The 20,982-nt window shown below is 40.0% G+C and overlaps 1 protein-coding gene across 1 annotated transcript in view; it reads right to left on the reverse strand.

Annotated features, from left to right (window-relative positions):
• Positions 1 to 2,179: 2,179 nt before the first annotated feature.
• Positions 2,180 to 20,982, reverse strand: part of BAALC (BAALC binder of MAP3K1 and KLF4) — a 29,321-nt gene continuing 10,518 nt past the window's right edge. Inside the window, exons 2-3 of the mRNA XM_037378638.1 lie at positions 9,815 to 9,984; positions 2,180 to 6,269 (exon numbers count right to left, since the gene is read on the reverse strand). Of these exons, the coding sequence (XP_037234535.1) occupies positions 6,165 to 6,269; positions 9,815 to 9,984 (275 nt within the window). The 3' untranslated portion in view covers positions 2,180 to 6,164. The remainder of the gene's footprint in view (positions 6,270 to 9,814; positions 9,985 to 20,982) is intronic.

A 20,982-nucleotide genomic window follows, 5' to 3' on the forward strand; every position in this document is an offset into this window, starting at 1 on the left:
CTAATCCATTGCTCCTGGAGTCCAGGAGACCATGGAGCTTTTCAATAGGCACTTAACAGCTTTGCTAGCACGGGCCATGCCATTTCTCTAGCAGCAGGTCTGTGCCTTTTTCTTCAGCACGGTACTTGGCTGCCGTAAAGAAAAAAAAACCCTAATTTTTGCACAGGTACTGACTAGAATTTGTCATTATTCATAATTTTTTTTTCAGTGTCACAGGAAACTCTAAACACCATAGATAATATTGCCTCTAACAGGGACCCAAACACACAGCCTTCACTAAAGTCATGTCTATATTGAAATGCCACTGGGGTACAAATAAAAAAGAGCTTTTTGTACCTGCTGTGTATAGTGGTGAGGCCCTCAAGCAGGAGTTGCTTCTTGCTGTCTTTTGTGGTACTTTTTAATCCTCCTCTCATATTTGGCTACCTTTGTTAGCAGTGACTCATTGCCCACTCATTTTATCACATTACAGGAGGGTCTCAAACACATCAGCAATTATCAGTATCTTGTGCAAGAAGATGAGGATATGTCCATACCAAACATATCAGAAATGCCTAATATTCTCTGCAGGAAGAAGGGGATATAGCTATATCCTGAAGCACTCTAACTGACTCTATACATTGTCCCACTTGGGTTTTGGCAGTAGCATTTTTGATAATGCCTTTCTGATGAATATAGCATGTTCTGTAGCCATTCCTCTAGATGTTACGTGAGTACTGAACATTTTCTCATGATTCAGAACTAAATATTGTCTTTTTTCCATGTTTGAATATATACCTTCTTCATCTATTGCCGTGCCATACAGATTTTCTCCAAAACTTCAAATCATTCCTCACCAGCAGATTACTCCTACATGGCTAACATTGTCCTTCTCCTTAGCCAGCTTTTTTTTTTATTTTGCTGTTGTTCATACTCAGTTCCTTGGGACAAGGACCACCTCATCCTGTATTCTTACACAGTAATTTCAGTAATTAATCTTCTGGTGCAACTGGGAAAAATGACAAGAAAGGAAGGACAAATAACTGTCATTACCACCCAAGAGGGAGTGGGGCTTTCATTACATAGGCATGTTGTGCCTGCGATGAGCATGTCATTCCTTTTCCCACAGTCATATTTGGATGAGCCCTGAGCAGCCGAAGTCTAATACTGTATGTGAAATGCCTTTTTTATTCACAGGTTATCTCAGGGAAGACCTCTCTGGAGAACAAGAGGTTCTAGGAAATTGAGTAGAACTGTGGCTTCGGTGGGTTTTGATAGGACAACACATGAAGTGAAGAGTCAATTGTCCCTGCACCACATAACAGGTATCAGTCTACTGTGATCTTAATAAACTTTCCTAGACAATCTGTCAAATACTTACTGATCCTCATTTTTTTTTAATTTTCTAGCATTAATGCTTTCAACTTCCCCTTAAGTCCATTTCTTCTTGTCTTCATCCCAGTCAATGTAAAGGAAGACCAGTAGCATGCTTCCGTCAGTGCTGTCCCCCACAGAGCAGGGGGCTTCCTCAGGCTCTCCTGGGGGACACTGCCTCCGAGGCTGCCAATTGCTTTTGCTGATCTCTTCCTGACTTTCTTCAAGTGAGATGCCAGAAATAGCTGAGTGCTTCAGCTGGCACCTTCCTGAGGCTGCATAATGTGGAACGATTACCCCAGCATGAACGGAATTTGCTGTTTATAGAGACAACTCTGAAATGGCTTTGTAATTCTCAGTTCTTGGTCTCCTCTCCCCCTCCAGTAATGATATCTTACTAGAGAAAATGTCTCAGATTCCCAGTGTCTTCCACTTCAGCCATGGCAGCAACTACAAACTCTCCCATTTATAATTACAGAGCTACAATTCCTCTCATGTTGACCTCATAAGCTCTCTTTGACAAATGCAGCAATTTCTTATGGGCAAAATATGTATTTTAGCTTCTTTGATGTGACCACACAGTCCATGAGCCACAGCCTGAGGACATCAGATACAGAAATATTCTGATTCCTTGAAGAGAGGAGGTGGGAACCATGCATTATACCTTCACAGTTTTTGGTCTTAGCTTTTAGCTCTTAAAGATGAATCAAACACAAGCACAGGAATGTAAAATGCATGGAGTAACAGACACTTTAATTTTTTTTTTATTTTAATTTTAAAGTTCAAGGTCAATCTTCAATAATTTGCAGATAAAAACAGAGTACAAAAATGCTCCTGTTAATTAGTTTGAATTTAGATAGATGATTTATTATTTCCAAATAAAACTAACCCTGCTTTTTCAAACAACATTTCTGTGCACAAATTATTTAGCTCATTCTTCTCGTAAGGCATATAAAACAGATTTCAGTTCAAACATTGAAACATTTTACATTTGGGTGTCAGAATTAGAAACACAAGTAAAAGGTTTGCAGAAAAAACATGCCAGAACTGCAGAACAGAAGTACACACTAAAGCCATTACAATGTACACCATGCAGAGACATGCACATATGAATATATATGACTATGAACATACTAGGAAAATTAAAAATATCTGTTTTCTGTCTTGTATGCAAACTCAGTTATTGAGCTAACAAGAATGCATGTTTAACTCAGTAGTCATATATTGCTTACACAATAATTATACTTTCCTATTCTTTCAGTACAAGATTGTTTCTGTCACATGGTAAAATTGTGTGATTCCAGCCGATGTCCTATGGTAATGATGAAATGATGAAATACTTTAAGGAAGAGTAAGGGACAGCATGAAGAAATACTGAAAGGTAAAATTGCACTGGCTATTTAAGAAGATGAATTTGCCTAATGATGTCTACTGGTAACTGTAAATTCTCTCTCTTCTTTATCCAATGTCCACTTTCTTTTGAGTGATTCCATTTCTCACATAGTGGAAGAAAATGTATTTTACATGTATATACACATCAGAGGAAAATCCTATCTATACATTGTGTTGAAATTATGGAAACAGGACAAAGTAAGTTCGTTTCTGCTTAAAACCTGAACTCAGTTAAATCATAAAAACTCACCAGATGTTGGCAAATAATTCCAGCAGAAACGTGTTGTTTCAGTGCAGCTGCAGAAATCCTCATGTGCGGCCAAGGGACATCAAACAAATTAACTGGCATAATATCTTTTTTGGGAAAATTACATTTCAAAAATCCTGTCATGTAACAAGACAGAGATGTCCACACGTCCTTTGTCTAAAAGGCTATGTCTTCTAACATGGCTATTTTGTTTCCTGTATTTGAGCTGTTTATATTTGAAAGATGCTACTCGAAGAACAGACCCTGTAAATAAGACTCTTCACTCCTAGGAAGGCCACCTGGAGTGAAGATGTCCAGATGATGCTTTGAACTTGCTTCTTCTACTAAAACGAGCACAGAAATCTATTTTCAGGACTTTATACTTACTTAAGGAGTATAGACTAGATTCTGTCACTCTTAATTGTACAGAGTGGTATATTATGATATAAAAAAATTGGTTGTTTCTACTGGTAGTTATCTCTTATAGAAGGAAAGTAAAGAAAACACAACTATAACCTTATCTGTGTATAAAGGCACAATCCGTATTTCCACAACACACGCTTAGTTTTATTAAGGTAATTTGAAGCTTACACATCAAGAACTAAGACTTCACCTAAGACATAATGTAACTTCTTTTTAGTTACCACCTAACAAGAATAAGAACAGTAATGTGTTACATGTGAAGAATATATAAAGTTGCTTGTAACTAGACATGGTTTTTACCGCAGAAGTTGGATCCAGTATTTGAATGCCCTAAAGTTAAGTTTCAGGATATAAACAAGTTTATGGGATCTTGAAGTAGCTCAGTGAAGTTCTCACGAGCAGGCAGAGGGGTCACGCAGGGCAGCCAGCTTTCCCCACTCCACAGCTGCCACCCTGCTGGGGGATGTGGTCAACATAAACAAGGTCAATGGTATTGCCCAGATAATTATGTAGCAAGGCCGCCTGCTGCTAACCATCCTGTCACATCTCATGCTCTGAATACGAGACTCAAAACTTGCCTCCCTGCTGACTGCTGACACAAAGCGAGGACCGGTTCTCATACCAATGCACTATGCAGCACTGAAGGCGTGCTTCTGTTGTGTGACCCAAGCCATTGGATGCATCTGGTCAGTGCAGCATTAGAAAATAATTTCTTAGCTAGTAAATAATCTCACTGCCAGGTCTGCTTTCTTCTGGCATCTAGTCACCCTAATGCGGTATCCACCCAAGGCAACTGTCTGTGGAACAGCTACTTAAACACAATGAACCTTCTCCTTCACCTTCCTTCAAAATCCCCTCTACCTTTTCACACATCAGCATCGTTAATCACTCTCTGTAGCTTCCCTGTATCATATGGGTTTATACTGCACTCTCTTTGCCAGTAAATCCACTGAAACAGAAGCACGTTACAAGCCTTGGCACAGATCTTAAATGGTTCATCTTCTGCTCTACAGAAATAATGCAGAATCCTGAACATGTGCTTTCAATTAGCTGGGTACACAGCCACCAGCAATGGCTAGCCGCTTCTAAATTAATATTGCTGAGCTGCTACAGCCACTGTTTATTGTTAGAGTGAGGCAAGTCCCTTCCTGTCCTATGATGTTGCCAGTAAGTTGGCAGAAAGCCACAAGTTGGAAGGACATGTGCAGACTGCCATTGTCTTACCCATACGATGCTATCTGCAATCATTTCTCATTCTTCTATGTAAATGTGCAGCACAAGATCACTTACCACGTAACACACTGACCTGCACAAAGCTTAGCACAAGTTCTTTGCCCCTTTTTGGGGCATCTAAAAATAAATAATTCTTATACATATGCTATTGTATGCAAAAATATCACACTGACTCTGGATTTCAGTTTGCCTTTCTGTCTGAATAATTAATAAACAATTCCCTATTGCATAGACTTGTACTCCAAGGAAAGTATTAAGTACTCACACACCTAGCAGCAAGTTATTAAAATGATCCTAATATGGAATAAATTAGGATTCAGTCCTACAATTCTATTTATACTTATTCACTTACCTGTAAAAAGGACTTCTTACAGTTCATACACGGATTTTCTCCCCAACGCCACCTGTTTGTTATGAACTACTCTTGAATAGTTATTTTAGTGGCCTTCTAAGGATACTCATCCATGTCTGATGGGGGAGGCAAATAAATTTACCTCTTTTATCTTCATAAATGTACAAAGTTCCAGTGAATATATATTATTACTCCTATATTAAGAAGTAATACACTGAATTAATTCCTGGACTTTACTACATTGAACATTTATATTCCTTTTAGCTGTATATGTATGAAAAATGTGGAGTACTATGATACAGGATGCTTTCATTGCAATCAAATAAGTTCTGCACAGGAAATCAACTATATCTGATCAAATAATGTTAATTTTTGGAGCTGACATTGGAATATGGTTTTAAGAATTTGAGTTATTTTCATGTAATATTAATGATCGCTTTTTTCCAAATCAGTCTGGGCCTCAACATAATTAAAGGGGCACGTATAAAATAACCAAGCAGCCAGAACCCTACCTCCCAGCTAAGACTAGGAATTTCAAGTAAGGCTGATCAATATGCATCTTACTGGTTTTAAGAGCTAAATTCTGTCCAATACACAAAATAAATTCAAACTAAGTAATTAAAAGATTAGTATATAGAAAGGTTACTATATGACTTAACTATATATAACCAATATATATAGTTTAAAAGAGATCTAGTGGAAGCCACCTGTGAGATCTCTGGGTTTGAGTTTTATGAATGCAAGTACTTTAAATGAGCTCCATGGGTTTGGGTATACACACTCGAAACCCCTTATGACTAAAAATGCAGATTCATGTGTTCATTTCCTGTTTTAAACCACGATGAACTGTACCTCTCATCATCCAGCCTCATCCCAACAGCAATGCAGAACAGGACATACACAAGGAGATAACACAGGACTTAGTGATAAACCAACTGGCGTGAATTTTGGCGTACGTCTGTGCAGTGCCTCTCCTTTAAACGAATGAACATCTTACAGTGTCTGCAGCCGGTTTCTACAAGACATGTTTCTGAAGGCACTCGGCAGCAGCTGCCTGCCGTATTCAACATGGAACATCTGGAGATCATCACGTTTCCAGCGACTGATGACAATTAAAGTGCAGCGAAGCATTGTTAGGTCCATCCTCACCCGCAATTTCCTTCGTTAATTGAGACAATTCTTTGTTTTCCTTCTGTCACTTTGTCTGATGCTTTTTGTAACATTAATGCTGACTTCTTTTGTGGACATTTTCTGTGTGTCCCATTTACTCTGTGAAAGTTTTAAACAGTACAGTGAGTTCTACACTGGCAGGATAAAGAGTCATTGACAATTACCTCCCAATTTATGAAAACAGTTCTACTTAATAAAGAGAATGCCTCTAGCATTCCTCACGCAGTACTGTGATGCGGAGCAACTTTCATATTCAGCATGGACATAAGCTTTTATAACTGCTATAAAGTCTGTGGATGTCAGTAGACTTTGGATCAACCCTCACGGCTACAATTATCGTATCTGCACTTGTGTATTCTAGAAGCGAAGCAAATAAATCTGGTTTCAGTCCAGAAGTGGAAACGAGAGGTTCCTTTTGATGTCACTGGGAGTTGAGTATGACTCACCTGAGACAGAATTTTCTCTTATGTTTCTTAAGTGGAAATACAGTTTCAAATAACACTTAGTTCTGCCTGCATATAAGACCCAAGTACAGTATATACTTTTCAGAGTTTCTTCAGATTATTTCCAAATATTATAAAAAGTCAGTCTGTGTGAGGCATGCAAGTGCAATCCTAATTTAAAATTATCCTTCTCCATCTCCTAGTCTGTCTGCTTATTGCCATAAGCAATGCACTATACTGTGCAGTAAACTGGATAGGTCTAGCAAAGGACACTCAGAACTGGGCTGACAGAGACACAGAACTGAGCGAGCTGGGTTTCATTATTGCATTTCTAGTGTTTCATGAGACAATTTGTAACTGTAAAGAATGCCAAGGAAATTAGGCATCATTCACATGGTAACAACGCCAGGTGGAATAATGTCTGGTGAACTTCCGCTGACATGAGTGGAAAGTACATATTTATTTGAGAGCAAAACCTGGTATTTATTTGCTGCTGTGTTTTACTACAGCCCGAATACACTTTCTCCTTTGCTATCTACTCCCTTAGTGGTCCTGTTCACTCGAGGACTCTCCAAAGACTACACATATCGTGAAAATCAAACAAGGTTATTGTCAGCCAGTGACATTATCTGGGTACACCTTTACTTTTGGGGTGCCTGACCATTCTATTGCCTTCACTGGTATTAGGACTCCTTTCATCATCAGCATCTTTTATTTCTGAGTTGTTTTGACATTACCCTCATGAGACAATGCTAATTTTTCCCAGATCCAGCCTGTGTCAAACCTTTTCACTTTCGACACCACACATTGTACCCTGTCACAAAACTGATGGTCGGGGTAAGGAAGTCAGATACTTTAGAGCTTGATATCTGAGAAACTGAGAAACAGAGAGGTAAAGCAATTTACCCCTTACTACCCCACAGGCTGATGGCAGAACCCACATCTCCTGAGAGTACCGTGTGCTGCATCACGTTGCATTTGACAGCATAAAAGAAAAACTGTACTCAATGTGAATATTCAGATAAATAAAATGGGCACATTTTGAGCTGAGGTGGAAAGTCACATTCTCAACTCTAGGCACCTAAACTTTAGGTGTCTAAATTGGAAACCTGCTCATCTTACACTCCCCTCAACAGTCAATGAAGAAACAGAGACTGAGAATGTCAAACCAGAGCTGGAGCCTAACTTACACTTTCACTGTAGGAAAATTAATTGCTTTTTTGACTATACAAAGTTTAGACACCTACAGAACCACAGAAGTGTCAGGTTTGAAGGGACCTCTGGAGATCATCTAGTCCAAACCCTGCTAAACAAGCATCACCTACAGCAGGTTGCACAGAGTTGCATCCAGGTGGGTTTTGAATGTCTCCAGAGAAGGAGACCCCACACCCTCTCTGGGCAGCCTGTCCCAGTGCTGTCACCCTCAGAGCAAAGAGGTTTTTCCTCCTGTTCAGGTGGAACCTCCTGTGTTGCAGTTTGTGCCCGTTGCCCCTTATCCTGTCACTGGGCACCACTGAAAAGAGCCGGGCCATCCTCCTGAAACTCGTCCTTCAGGTATTTGTATGCATTGATAAGATCCCCTCTCAGTCTTCTCCAGGCTAAACAGGCCCAGCTCTCTCAGCCTTTCATTATCAGGGAGATGCTCCAGTCCCCAAACCATCTTTGTAGCCCCCTGCTTTACCTTCCTTTCTTATAAACCTGCATTAGATGTGTAGAATAATATAAATGCCCCTACTTACTATGAGAAGTTTTCTTTGCACTGATTGCAAGGGTACAGACATATATTACTGAATGTATCTTGGCTAGAAAAAGGCAGGAGGATACATTCTAAGCCATAGGGCTCCAGGTCAGGAACCCATACTTCACTGAGTAGTCCCATTACAGTCAACACTCACATTACTAATATGCTGTGGCAATTTGCCCATCTAGTAAGCCTAACAGAGAAGCAATTTTTCAAATGCTTACAAAATCTGACAATTTTCTCCAACAATATGCCAGGTACACACTATTTCTCAAATGTGGCCAAGTCTTTTTCAAATTGGATTAATAATTATGTTAGTTCTGTTCAATGACATCCAGCCTGAGCAATTAATTTTTCTCTGTGGGCTAGTGGCTATGGCAGGCATTTAGGTATTTCATTTACAGCCGACCTGTGGCTCTAGATGTCATGCTGCTCAGATGGAATGTGCCCTTATACAGCTGGAGCTGCAGTATCTCGTGGAAAGGTACAGCAGGATCCATGTCACCAGGGAATACTTCTGTAGTAGAGCAGCACAGAAGATAATACAGTGAAGGTATAAAATAAACACATGTACCAATGTGTTGTTTGTTAGCAAATGCAGGGTGAAGTGCAATCCAAATTCCTTTTTTCATTTGCTCAGTCCCCCTGGGTTTAAATTTGTGTCTCTCAAGGATGTGATTGCCAAGAGGGGACAGCTTCTTATGGGGGGGTTAGCAGTTCCACCACACACTGTGCTGAGACGTCTTCCTATCTGAGAAACCAAAGAAGTAGTAAAACTAGCTGTAGTTTTTTGATCACTTTAGTCTGCAGCAGCTCAGCAGCTGCTACACAAACAGGGCAGCAGGTGGAAACCTGTGAGAGACAGGCAGGTAGGCAGCTAGGACAGGAGAAGTGTGGGCTTTGCCCTAGCCCCAGAGCCTTGGGTGTTCGTACATTATTGTTGCACTGGATGATCCTTCTACAACGTATACAACATGTAGGTGAGAGGGAGAAGTGGGGAGGATCTAACCCAAAGCCTACTGAGGTTACTGAAGACTCCCATGGGCTTTTTCAGGCTTTGCATCCAGCTTTGAATGAACCAGGGTTCATGTAGCCCACATAATTTCAGCAAAACACCAATTAAGGAAAAACCCATTCCCTTTCAGATAATTAAACTGTTTGCACAATACATGACCCAGCTGGACTGAGCTGGAAAAAAATAACTGTGGGGATTTTTTTGCTGTAACAAGTGTGTGTGTGTTACTCAGGTTGTCAAATAAAACATCAGTTTTGCAGCTGTTCGGGCATGAGGCATTGGCAGAGGTTCTGGTCTCCACCATGCCATGGCTGTGCTGCAGGCATTTTCTCTTATCCCAAGGCATTAAATACAGTTTGGCTTTAGCGAGGCAGATGGTCACAAAAACAAGTTTGACCTGGTTGAAGCTAGTGCTGAGTGTCAAGGAACACAATTATACTCTTACCTCTGCTGTCCTGAAGCCGTTCTGTCTCTGCATTGTAGCTCCGGTGTCGTGGACCATGGGGTTCGCACACTGAGACCCACAGGTGTTCCTCTTCTCGGTGTTCAGCGTTCCAGCTGTTGCTGATGCTGTAGTTACACCTGTCTGAGCTGATTTCCCGTCCTCCAGAATACCTAGTAGGGACAGGTGAAATTGTGCAATTAATACTGAGGATCAATTTATAACTGGTTCTGACTTCCCCCTAGTGCACCACGTCTTTGTGACAGCACAAGTCACGGAAGCCATGTTACAGTACTACGGTGAGAGCAGTCTGCCTCCTTTTGTCATCTCTATCTTCACACTTTTCATTATTTGGCCTTTCTCCTATAGGCCACTGCCTCGTGAAACACCAGCTCAGAAAACATGGAAAACCAATAAATGAGTGGAGCATGTCAGTAGCCCTTTGGTCACCTGCAGACCCCCAGTGGCTTCTCCACACACACAGCTGCTTGCATGATCAAGGGTTTAACTAAGGACCCAGAGAGGCTCCCCTTAAAGCTGTTTCAGTTCTGGGAAACGAGGGGGTTAGATGTGAGCGTGATAGATGAGACCAATATGGATGGACAGATTGCTGTATTCGTGGCATTGAACATTTTTTTTTTTTTTGATCAGAAGTTGAGGGAAGAAATTCAGGAGAAATGTATTTCATACTGTTTCAACTATCAGTAATCAACAAATGAGTAACTGGCTTTCTGCTCTAGCTGTGTGGATAAGGCCTGCGTTGTGCAACATGATATTAGCCAGCCTAAAAGAATTTTCTCATCTTATTGCATTAGCAAAAATCAGAGCACTAAACATCTGGTTGCAACACTGGGCCTGAAATCCAAATACAAACAGCAAGCGGGCTGCATGACTGTAGCTCTCTGTTATTTTTGGCAAAGCTCATTTGCAACAAGCTTCGTGTTCAGAAAGAAAAAAAACAGATTTACTGACTGGCAATGTAGGTATCAAAACTGGAAGAGTAAGCAAGGAGTCACAGATGCTAAGTGAAAAGTAAGTATGAGGAAAATCGGTGACAATTCATTGCTGTTTGAAGTGTGCATTGTGTCACCAAAACCTGCCGTGAATCAGGCGGGAAATCAAGCACAGTATTAAGGCTATTAAAAAGGAAGAAAAGTCCTGAATTCTTTCCCAGAAACCTGTAAGAAAAGCTCCTTTGTTAGTAGAAAACAGTATCAGTAGCAGCTAGCAAAAGCAATGACTGAAATCAATAAAGCTTCAACCAAATATTCAAAGTCTTGATTCTGAAAATATCTAAAGTTGTGTAACATTTAAGGAGTCCAAATACAAAGCAGTCACTGCATTTCCCTGAGCAGTCAGAAGATGGTGTTAGAGCTTTTCAAAGCCAGTTTAACTTGTGGTGGTAAGTAGCAATGCTAAACGGTCTACTTTTTGGTAGAAAAAATTCTCAGTGGAAATTTGAAAATATTACATTATAGTTTATTTCAAAACAAAAAAACAAAAAACACGCCAAGAACAAAACCTTCAGTCTTTGGAAACGGCCTTTTTCTGCTAGATGTAAAAACTAATGTTGTTCTCCCATCTAAAAATCTACAGGCAACTTCCCGTGAGAGAAGAGTAAACCTCACCTCTCTGCATCTCCCCGAAGTCCACACCTGCTCGTGTTTTAGGCCTTATCTCTTCCTACCACTTCACAGTGCCAGCGGAGCGGCAGAAAACTGACTTGGTGCAGAACAGGCAGTGGCATAGACTGATATCATAGACAAAATCAGCTGTCAGGCAGGGAGATGGAGGGGCAAACAGCCACGGGCGAGTCAGAGCTCCAAAGCCAGGAGTCATGCCGAAGTCTACTGCTTCACCTTTGCACTGGAGCTGTGAAAACAAGCTTGAGCACAGCTTTGAACAGGCAAAATGCTCTAGGCATTACATACTAATTCCATTAATTGAATCTTGGGTATTTCAAACATATATGAATTACGAGGTTTTCCTTCTGCGGAGTCATCCTGCTGAATTGCTTTTCACCATCTGGTCTCTAACCAAATTATCTGCTGAAACAGCTGTCAGCTGAAAAGCCACTTTATTATTGAGCACGATTGTTCATTTATCAGATTGTGTTGCATCTTTTTGTCTTGCACAGAACAGTTTTTCTTACATCAGTCCATTTCTGGATGCTGATGGAAAATATCAAAACTGAAAATAATATATCTGGTTCATTCTTTGTCCTCTGTTAGTTTGCAGTCCAAGCATCCTTGTTGCATTCTGCATTGCAGGGATGAGGCTTTTGTTGCAATGCTTGTCAGAAATGAACCAGTTATCAGTATCTGAGCCTTCCACTATCTATTATATTTTTGTATGGGTGAACTAGTGGTCACCAATACTAGTGCAAAAAGCTTTTTTATTTTATTCTGAATATGTTTGCTATTCTGAAGTTAAGAAACTATTTTAGATTTCTTTTTCATTAGCAAATAGATGATTTAGAGAGTGGGCAACAGTTTAAAGACTTCAGCGACTTGCTCTTTATGTATGAGCAGAAATTACAGTGCAAATGCGTGAGTAATGAGAGTAAGAGCACGAGATTTGTTGGCAATTCATAAAGTGACACCTATGTTATAGACTACATATATTACACAAAATGCTGATTCCAAAACAGAGATGATGTTAAAAAGATTAGGAACACATGGTTGCTTTTAAAATAGCCAATATTTTTGCATTGGTATTTAGGGTTTGCCACAGTACACAAAAATATAAGAGTTAAATTTCTTCTGTACAATCTGGAATTTGCAAGCTAGCAGGATGGCAGTACTCAGGTTCTTGCCTCGGTGTCATTTAAACCAAGCTGACTGTCGAGATACACCGACCTCGCAGCATGGGTTCAGTAAATAACCTCCTCGGTCTTTCACTGTAGAGCTTCAGTAGAACTTTGAACAAATGGGTTCAGTAATGTTGTTTTCATTCTCATGTTCTCTGCCAGGACAACCCCTGCCAAAAGACTGTGGGCCTCCTGAGGTCAGGAAAAACAGCAGATCCCAGAACAATGCTCTGTCAAATACACGTATTCTATTTGCAAATGAACTGGCAAGCCTGGAATATTCTTATGGTTCCACTTCCAAAACCTGAGTTTCTGGGTGATTATCAAACACCCACCAACAGGATGGTGACATTTCCCTCCAGAATGGTTAGGTGGTGTTTGGGGGACTGCCCAAGACAAGAGGCAGGTATTTCATTGCAACTAATCAGGTTTAGTTACAAGGATCATGCACAAATTCTCTTTCAATGGACACACGGAGAATACCCAAGCAGCAGCCCCATTGCTCACAAATCCAAGTCTATCTTTCCAGTATGTAATGTGCTTAAAATAATTTGTCCTCCCTTGGCAATGCCTACTGTCACCTTCCTTTTCACTGGCTTGCTAGGCTGCACAGGCAAGCTAACTCTTGCCTTTCTTACCAAGCCAATAGAAATCCTTTAGGCTGCAGTTTGACGAATGCTTTTATAGCAGCATCAGGAACAAAAAGGGTTATTTTAAACTGAAATCAAGCCCTAGACTTTATTCATTGCCCAATGACGCAAGCAGTTGGACTGGCACAACTTGGGAGGTAGCACAATTGAAACAAGCAGCAGAAAGCAGCTTAGGTTGGTGCGCTATCCAATGAAACAAAATCCAACCAGACCCCGCTCATCCAGCTACACTCGTTCTCCTCACCGAGTTGCCCTGCTGAGCTGTGTAAATCCTTTGGAGGATTTCTTCACATTGCTTCCAGCTACCCCTACATCAGGGGACATACATTTAGCCCCGATTCACCAAAGATTCCCTTCGTGTTACAGCAAAAACAGTGTCCCAGAGCTGCTGATCCAGGGTAAGATGTGTTATGACTGACTGATACAAAGGAGCTTTTTTTCTAAAATCTCTTTCACTAAAAAGTTTGATGATTTATACCAAATGATGGCTGTTTGAGTAATTTTTTAGTTTGTATATTTTCACATGCACAATTTGAATAGGTTTTGAAAAACCAAATTTGCCCAAGTTTTTCTGTTTCCCCACCAAAATGCTGGCATTAAAATACTGCCTTTTGTACAAAATTCCTAAAAAATTGAAAGTTTGGGGAAATTTGGATATGGACAAAAACCAACTCCAGTTATTGAATTTTACAAATCAAAACTAAAAATCGTCCCTAGCATATCTGGATATGTTTTAACTGTTCCACAATTTAAAAGAAGGGCATTTAAGAACAGTTTTATGATTCTATCAATATGTAATGAACAGAAAACTACCTAAAATCAGATGCATCTTGATATAAGTGTGAAGACTAGCAAGACAGGACAAATCTGTCTGAAATATGTGTCCTGTGTGGAGAACAACAGGCATATTAAACATAATACAAACTCCTAGAAGAGGACAAAGAGAATAGAACATGACAATTGTCACTGCTAATACAAAAACCAAGGCACTGGTACTTTTATGCAGCTCATATAAACAGTATAAATAAAATTAACCCTCCAAGAACTGCTGCTACTCATAAGTACAAGATTCTAATGTTGAATATTCAGACTACTAGTAAGAAATCAAGTTTTTCCAGCCTTTCTGGGATAACATCCTACTCTCTCTGTTGTAAATGTAATGAAAAATTCAGTGTGCCCAAGCAAACACAAAGAACAGTTTTTAGAAGGAAGACTCAGAACACGTCAATGCTTGTTACCTTAATTCTCTAAAATTGTCTCTATTAATTAACCATAGTTGTTATCATCATGATTCTTTGTGTTTCAGACTAGTAAGTCAAGTATTAATCCCAGGTAGGACATGACCATTTTGTAAAGAACAGAAGGTTCCTTCAAAACAGAATTGTAGGCAGTAAACTGTTCTGTACTGTTTAGAGGCATCTTTCAGTTTCAAAATACCATGGAAATCTGATTAAAATAGTGCATTCAGAGAAATACTGTCTGTGATGCCCTTTTTTCTCTGCTGGCTGTAGCATACTTATGCCCTAACTTCTCTTTCTCAACATCTCCCTCCCTGCCTCACTTATCTTCCTGGCAGGCTGCACCTCACTTCTCTAGGAGCAAGTCACCAGGTCCCATCTCCTACCATGTTTGATGAGACCTCTTAGTATGTTCTAGCATGTGTTCTTGTGTCTGCCATTCTAGTAATTTCTAAATTTTGAAAAAGTTTTCAGAAATTCCCAGACAGCAGCATCCCTCAGGTATTTAGTAATTTAGAAGATACATACCTAAAATAGCAGCCTGAAATTTGCTCATGGATTTGCAAGCTTATGTCCGTTAAAAATAAAGCATGATTAAGTCATATTTTATAACCTTTAAAAAAAAGCAGGGAGGCAGCAGTCTAAGGAAGTTTTAAAAAGAATCATTTTAGTAAATAGGATGTTCATCACAGAGAAGTCAAAGGAAATTTAAAATGCAGAATGGAAATTTTAGACATTAAACTTGTATTTCTGATTTCTTCTATTATAATGACAACACTAGGGATAACAAAACCAAGGATAAACAATGCATAGACGCTGCTGTAGTTCTTCATACAGACTGGTTACACCTGAGAATTCAAATGACCCTTTATGAGAGCATCTTATAAAGAGGGGAGGAAATTTTTATTCTTCGTATTTAACTCTTTCTAACTATATTTTAGTAAGGAAATAAGGATGATAAGAAGAGGGGGGAAATGACATAATTAATTCAGATTGTGAAAGTAAAACTGGAGTGAAAAACAAAATAGCATCATGGACTGACAGCTGGCACAGACAGACAGGAAAAAAAGAACCAGGAGGGGCAGGTTTGTTCATGGCAAAAGATAAAGGTATGACTTCCTCAAGGCTTTTTGCTAGACCTTATCTATGTATTACAAAGCTAATATATATTTCCTAATGTTCAAGAATCAGAGAAAGGAACCAGATTGTGACATTTAGAGGTAGCCCTTAGTTATCAGGACTATGGAAAATTCTCAAACCACTGATAGCATAAAGGTAGGTCTGCCTGGATCTCTGCATAGACCTCATCCAAAGAGCAATATCTTAGTAAGATTCAAGATGAACTGAAATGTTCTGTGACTAGCAAAACCCAGCAATATGCAACAACTAATGCTGTCAAGAAACTTGGGAGGGCTACAAAGCCTTGCAGTCCAGAGGCAAAGTTAATTTTAGCCAAAAGGATCAGACCTTTGTGGAGAAAATTATTCCCCATGTGCTTGCCACAGTATTCTCCTACCTGATTTTAAAGGAGCAGCTAATGACCAAAATTGGACATGAATTCTGACCCAAATACAGACCTGAGGCAGTATTGTGGGCCCGGTGCTGTGCCATGCTCTGCTATTGAATAACAAGCACGTATTTGTTTAAAGTGGGTAGCTGCCAATTAGCATGCTAAATTCCTATATTTGGAACAAACCAGTAAGGTTCAATTTTCTGGTTCAGCAACACCCTTTTTTATTTATCATCGTGGCTGTTGTCTCATGAATAATGCATAGGATGTTGTTTTAGAAAATGCCTGCATGATAAGAAACTGCACTGTAACAATGACTCTGAGAAAACTCACAGTAAAGATGACTGAGCAACGTTACCACAACAGGCAGTTGCTTCCAGAGGAAGTATGTATTTGTTACTGTCCTGGTTTTGGCTGGGATAGAGTTAATTTTCTTCCTAGTAGCTGGTGCAGTGCTGTGTTTTGGATTTAGTATGAGAACAATGTTGATAACACCCTGGTGTTTCAGTTGTTGCTGAGTAGTGCTTGCTCTGCGTCAAGGACTTTTCCGTTCCCCATGCTCTGCCAGTGAGCGGGTGCACCAGAAGCCAGGAGGGAGCAGAGCCAGGACAGCTGACCCAAACTAGCCACAGGGATGTTCCATACCATAGAACTCATGCTCAGTATATGAACTGGGGGGACTTGGCCGGGGGCTGCCGATCGCTGCTGGGGGACTGGCTGGGCGTCGGTCAGTGGGTGGTGAGCAACTATATTGGGCATCACTTGGGTTTTTTTTCCCCCATTGGGTTTTTATTCCTCTTTCCTTCTCTCTCTTTTTCATTACAACTGCTATTGTCATCATTAATATTTATTTTATTTCAATTAATAAATTATTATCTCAACTGGTGAGTTTTACCTTTTTTCTGATTCTCCTCGCCATGCCACTGGGGCAGGGTGGAGTGAGAAGTGGCTGTATAGTACTTAGTTGCCAGCTGGGGTTAAACTACAGCAGTTACTGAGTTTCTTGCTTTTAATGCTACAGAGTGATAATAAGTATAAAGAGTACTGAAATAGCTGTTTTCTATACCTGTTTTCCAATTTGAAACTATTTGCGTTTGGGAAATCTACACAGCTGTGGGCCTGAGTGCTGGTACATAACGCTACTGCAGAAGTAACACCTAGTATGAATCCTATCAAAAATTAATGGAGTAGAGTCTGTGGCACAAGTCAGGTTTTAGTCATTTTCTCCAAAGCAGTAGTCTCAGGGATAAGGCCAGATGTTCAGGAAATCTGCAATAGCTTTTTTGCCTAACAAGAAAGAATTTAGAAACTTTCAGACATAGCAGAGCAGGTTTGTAAGCCAGGATGAAGGATCCAGAAGTTCTGCAGAGGGAGGACCTGCTGCAGCAGGAAAATGCCATCAGAAACAATGTTTTGTATTTATTGAATCAGCCAATACAATAGATTTGCTGCCTAGACATTCAGAGAATCCAGAATGATCTATCTGTACTCCAATGCAATATGAATTTTAGACAGCGAAGCAAAACAAAACAAACGTATTTGCATCTTCTACGGATTCTCTATTGGCCATCAAAATTCTGTGGATTCTCTCTTTCCAGGTGCCACAGAAATGGTTCCCCCACAGGCTGGGGAAAAGGCAGAGGGAGGAGATCTGTCCTCCTTACATGAAGCCCCCGACATATGGCTGGAGTGTCGTCACTGCCGCCAGGCAGGGCTGAGCCATGCCCCAGCGCGCAGCCCACCCTGGGGAGCGGGGAGCTGGGTGCCTGCCACCCGACTTCCATGGGATGCTTACTTGAACCCCGCTCACCCTACAGCATGAACAGCCTCTTCGTTCTCTGTTTAGAAGGTATCTGCTTTACTTTCAGCACTGAGAGAAGTAGGTGATAAATAAGAGGAAATTCTCTATTATGCAAGATGGCCAGACTCAGACAATAGCTAATAGCAGAATGCGAATCAGACACTGAGATCCTGATCTGGCCATGGTTTTGCCACATTTGGGAGCCTTATGGAATTATGTTCTTCTGTAGGATTATGGTATTAAATGTCTAATCCAGTACTAAAACGACTGGCTCACAATGAATACATTTAATGCTTTTAAATGACTATATGCACATTGGAGTCCCAGCAAAACTGGGAAACCAAGCGCTACATCTTGTGACAGTTTTGGCTGTCAGGTTTGCTTGTTTTCCTATTTCCTACCACTTCATTTCTGAGCATTTACCATTGCTGTTTTGAAATGAGGCAAGAGGCTCCTTTTTGTTAGATAACAGGAATTTCTAAAAGATTTAAAAACTGGCATTTAACATGTGCATGCATAAGTAAGCATAAATAGCTCTGAAAGTCTGATCATATTTATGAAAATAATATGAAGATTTCCGCTACAGAGTATTCAAATATTCTAGCAGACAAGTAGAACAGAAAAAAGGGCAGCATGAAAGCTGCAAACCTTGATATTCCTTACATGGCCTAATTTCCCAGGTACAGGCAGATGCTAAATCCTTGCATATCGGTATATTTTGATTTCATATCATGATACAGAATCATGGTAGTGCTGTCTTGTAAACAGACTTTAAAACGTTGCAACCACATCTATGAAATGAAAGGTGAATATGTAACTTATTCCAAATAGGAAAAGCACACTGCAACGCTCTTTAACAATGTGTGATCATTTCAAGACTCAAGACAGACGATGCTACACGGAAAATAGTCTCCAGAAGCAGAATAAGGGGGAGTTGGTGTCACCAGCAAGGAAAGGTAAACTTGAAAGAATTGTAATCAGGGTGCTAGGGAAAGACTTAATGGCAGAAAGACAACAGAGCTTGATGGAAAATTTTAGTAACTGGAAAGAAAAAACCTGAATTTTCACTATATTGTGAAATAAGAATTGGCAACATTTTTGAAAATGTTGAAGGCTGAGTACATTTTATGTCTGGGGAAAAAAACGAGACAGAATGGGTTACTTACCAGTGCCACATGATGTGCCAGAAACAGATCACTCATTCCTCCAAAGGGAAAAACTAACATAACAAATAGCAAACCTCCAAAGTGCTTTTTGGGATCATGCAAAGATGCAGGCTGTTTCAGTACTGCCCATGAAAAATTCACCTTAAATATGTACCCTCCCATGCACAGTACCTTACATCATGGATGTCCAAACTAAGTCGAGTCAGCCTGTTTTCCAAAGGCGCTTGCTTTTGGCTCCATTCCTGTCTGACCCTTTCCTCATGATACAAAGAAAGAAGTTCCCATTACAGGAAAGCACTGTGCGAGATGGAAGACAAGCAGCAGAGTGCTGGTCCTCTCTCAGCCATCCTTCCCACAACTGCACCTACCCTGCTTGAAGACAGGTTCTGAACAGTGGCTCAGATCTGTAGACGTTCACATGATCTTTCCTTCTCCTTCGGGTTGTAGTAATGAAACATCACTCATTATGTTTTAGACTAATTTCCAACACAGAAATGGAAAGTATTATTATCATTCTCATTACCTAGCTAACCACAAAAGGAATTTTAAGATGAGTAGATAGTATCATTTCTTACGGAGGAGCAGCAAAAATATTTAGGCAGACTAAACAGAAATCCTTATGAAAAGCATCTACATGTACATGAAACGAGGTGAAATGACTCTTCAGTTTCTCTTACCAAGGTTCAGCAGCTGGAAATTGAAACCAAAGGTTCCAGGTAAGACATTGGACATGTATTTTAACAATGAGTGATTAGCTACTGGCCTAACTCACAAGGGCTTAGGCAAAATGTCAGCCACTGGAAAGCTGTAAATCAAGTTTGAATGTCCCAAAGGTATGCTCCATATGGGAATTAATTCAGGAAAGACCAGTGGGCTGTATGGCCAGGTGACATTTCCAGCCTTACAGTCTATGAATATATGAAAGGATACTGATGACTTAACTGCCTCACAGTATAACTGTGGCCATAAAATGCTTTGGCTTGAGATACCTGTATGCAGGTGAAAAAGTTATCACTCAAATTTAGTGTTCATCCTAAAATGCGAACAGTAGCTGTGTTAAAACCTACTGCCATCAGCTGTTAACAATCTGCTAGATAAATCCATGAATCTTGTTTCATCTTTTCCACAGATAGCATAAACACTCAGAAGGCACTCCGGCACCAGCTTTATGCAAGTGATAGAAATTCATACTTCTAGCACTGCAAGTGCTTGAAACAATTCTGATGGCCCACCTGGGAAATACTAGCAGATTACAAGAATGACAGTTGCAGTGTGAAGACAATATTCAGATGAAATGTACAAAGACAGAAACGCAACTATATGTATTGCTAGGAAACTGGTAAAAAAAAAAAAAAAGAAAATTAAAAATATTTCAGTCAATTCATGGAGGATTGGCTGATTATTTTGCTCTTCAGTAGCTAGCATCCATCTGAACAGGCTAGCCTGAATCCATGTTCTTCCAGGAGGAATGATAGGCTCAACATTACTTCTTTTTCATCAGCTGCTTAAAATTTAAGGCTTAGTCAAGCAAACAGCAATGCAGAAACAATCTGGAGGGGCTCGGCGGATTCAGAAAAACCTTAGAATGGAAAATCCTCCCTTAGAGTCTACAGCTGCCCATGCTAAGCGGTAAAATGTCCCTCCCCCATCTACCTGTATGTTTTACTTTGAATCTGTATTTTTCCTAAACAGAAAAGGCAGTGTGACAGTCTAGGGAAGTAATTATGCATGTACTCATCAGATAATAACATTGGGATAGGCATGCATTATTTATTTGCATATAGTAAAGGACCAAGCCACTTTTTTCATGCAAGGCCATGGCTGAGAAATTCACACAATCACACAGCCTTCAAAATATTACCTCCATAGTCTAGAAAAGACTGCTACTTAATGCGAGTCAGACAAAAAGCCTTACAATAAACTCCTGGCTTCAATCATTCCATTTCTAAGTTTTAACTATTACCGTATTTCAATTTAAGATAAAATCCAACTTTGAT

Source organism: Falco rusticolus, chromosome 3 (assembly GCF_015220075.1).
Source record: "Falco rusticolus isolate bFalRus1 chromosome 3, bFalRus1.pri, whole genome shotgun sequence".
Taxonomy (NCBI): Eukaryota; Metazoa; Chordata; class Aves; order Falconiformes; family Falconidae; genus Falco; species Falco rusticolus.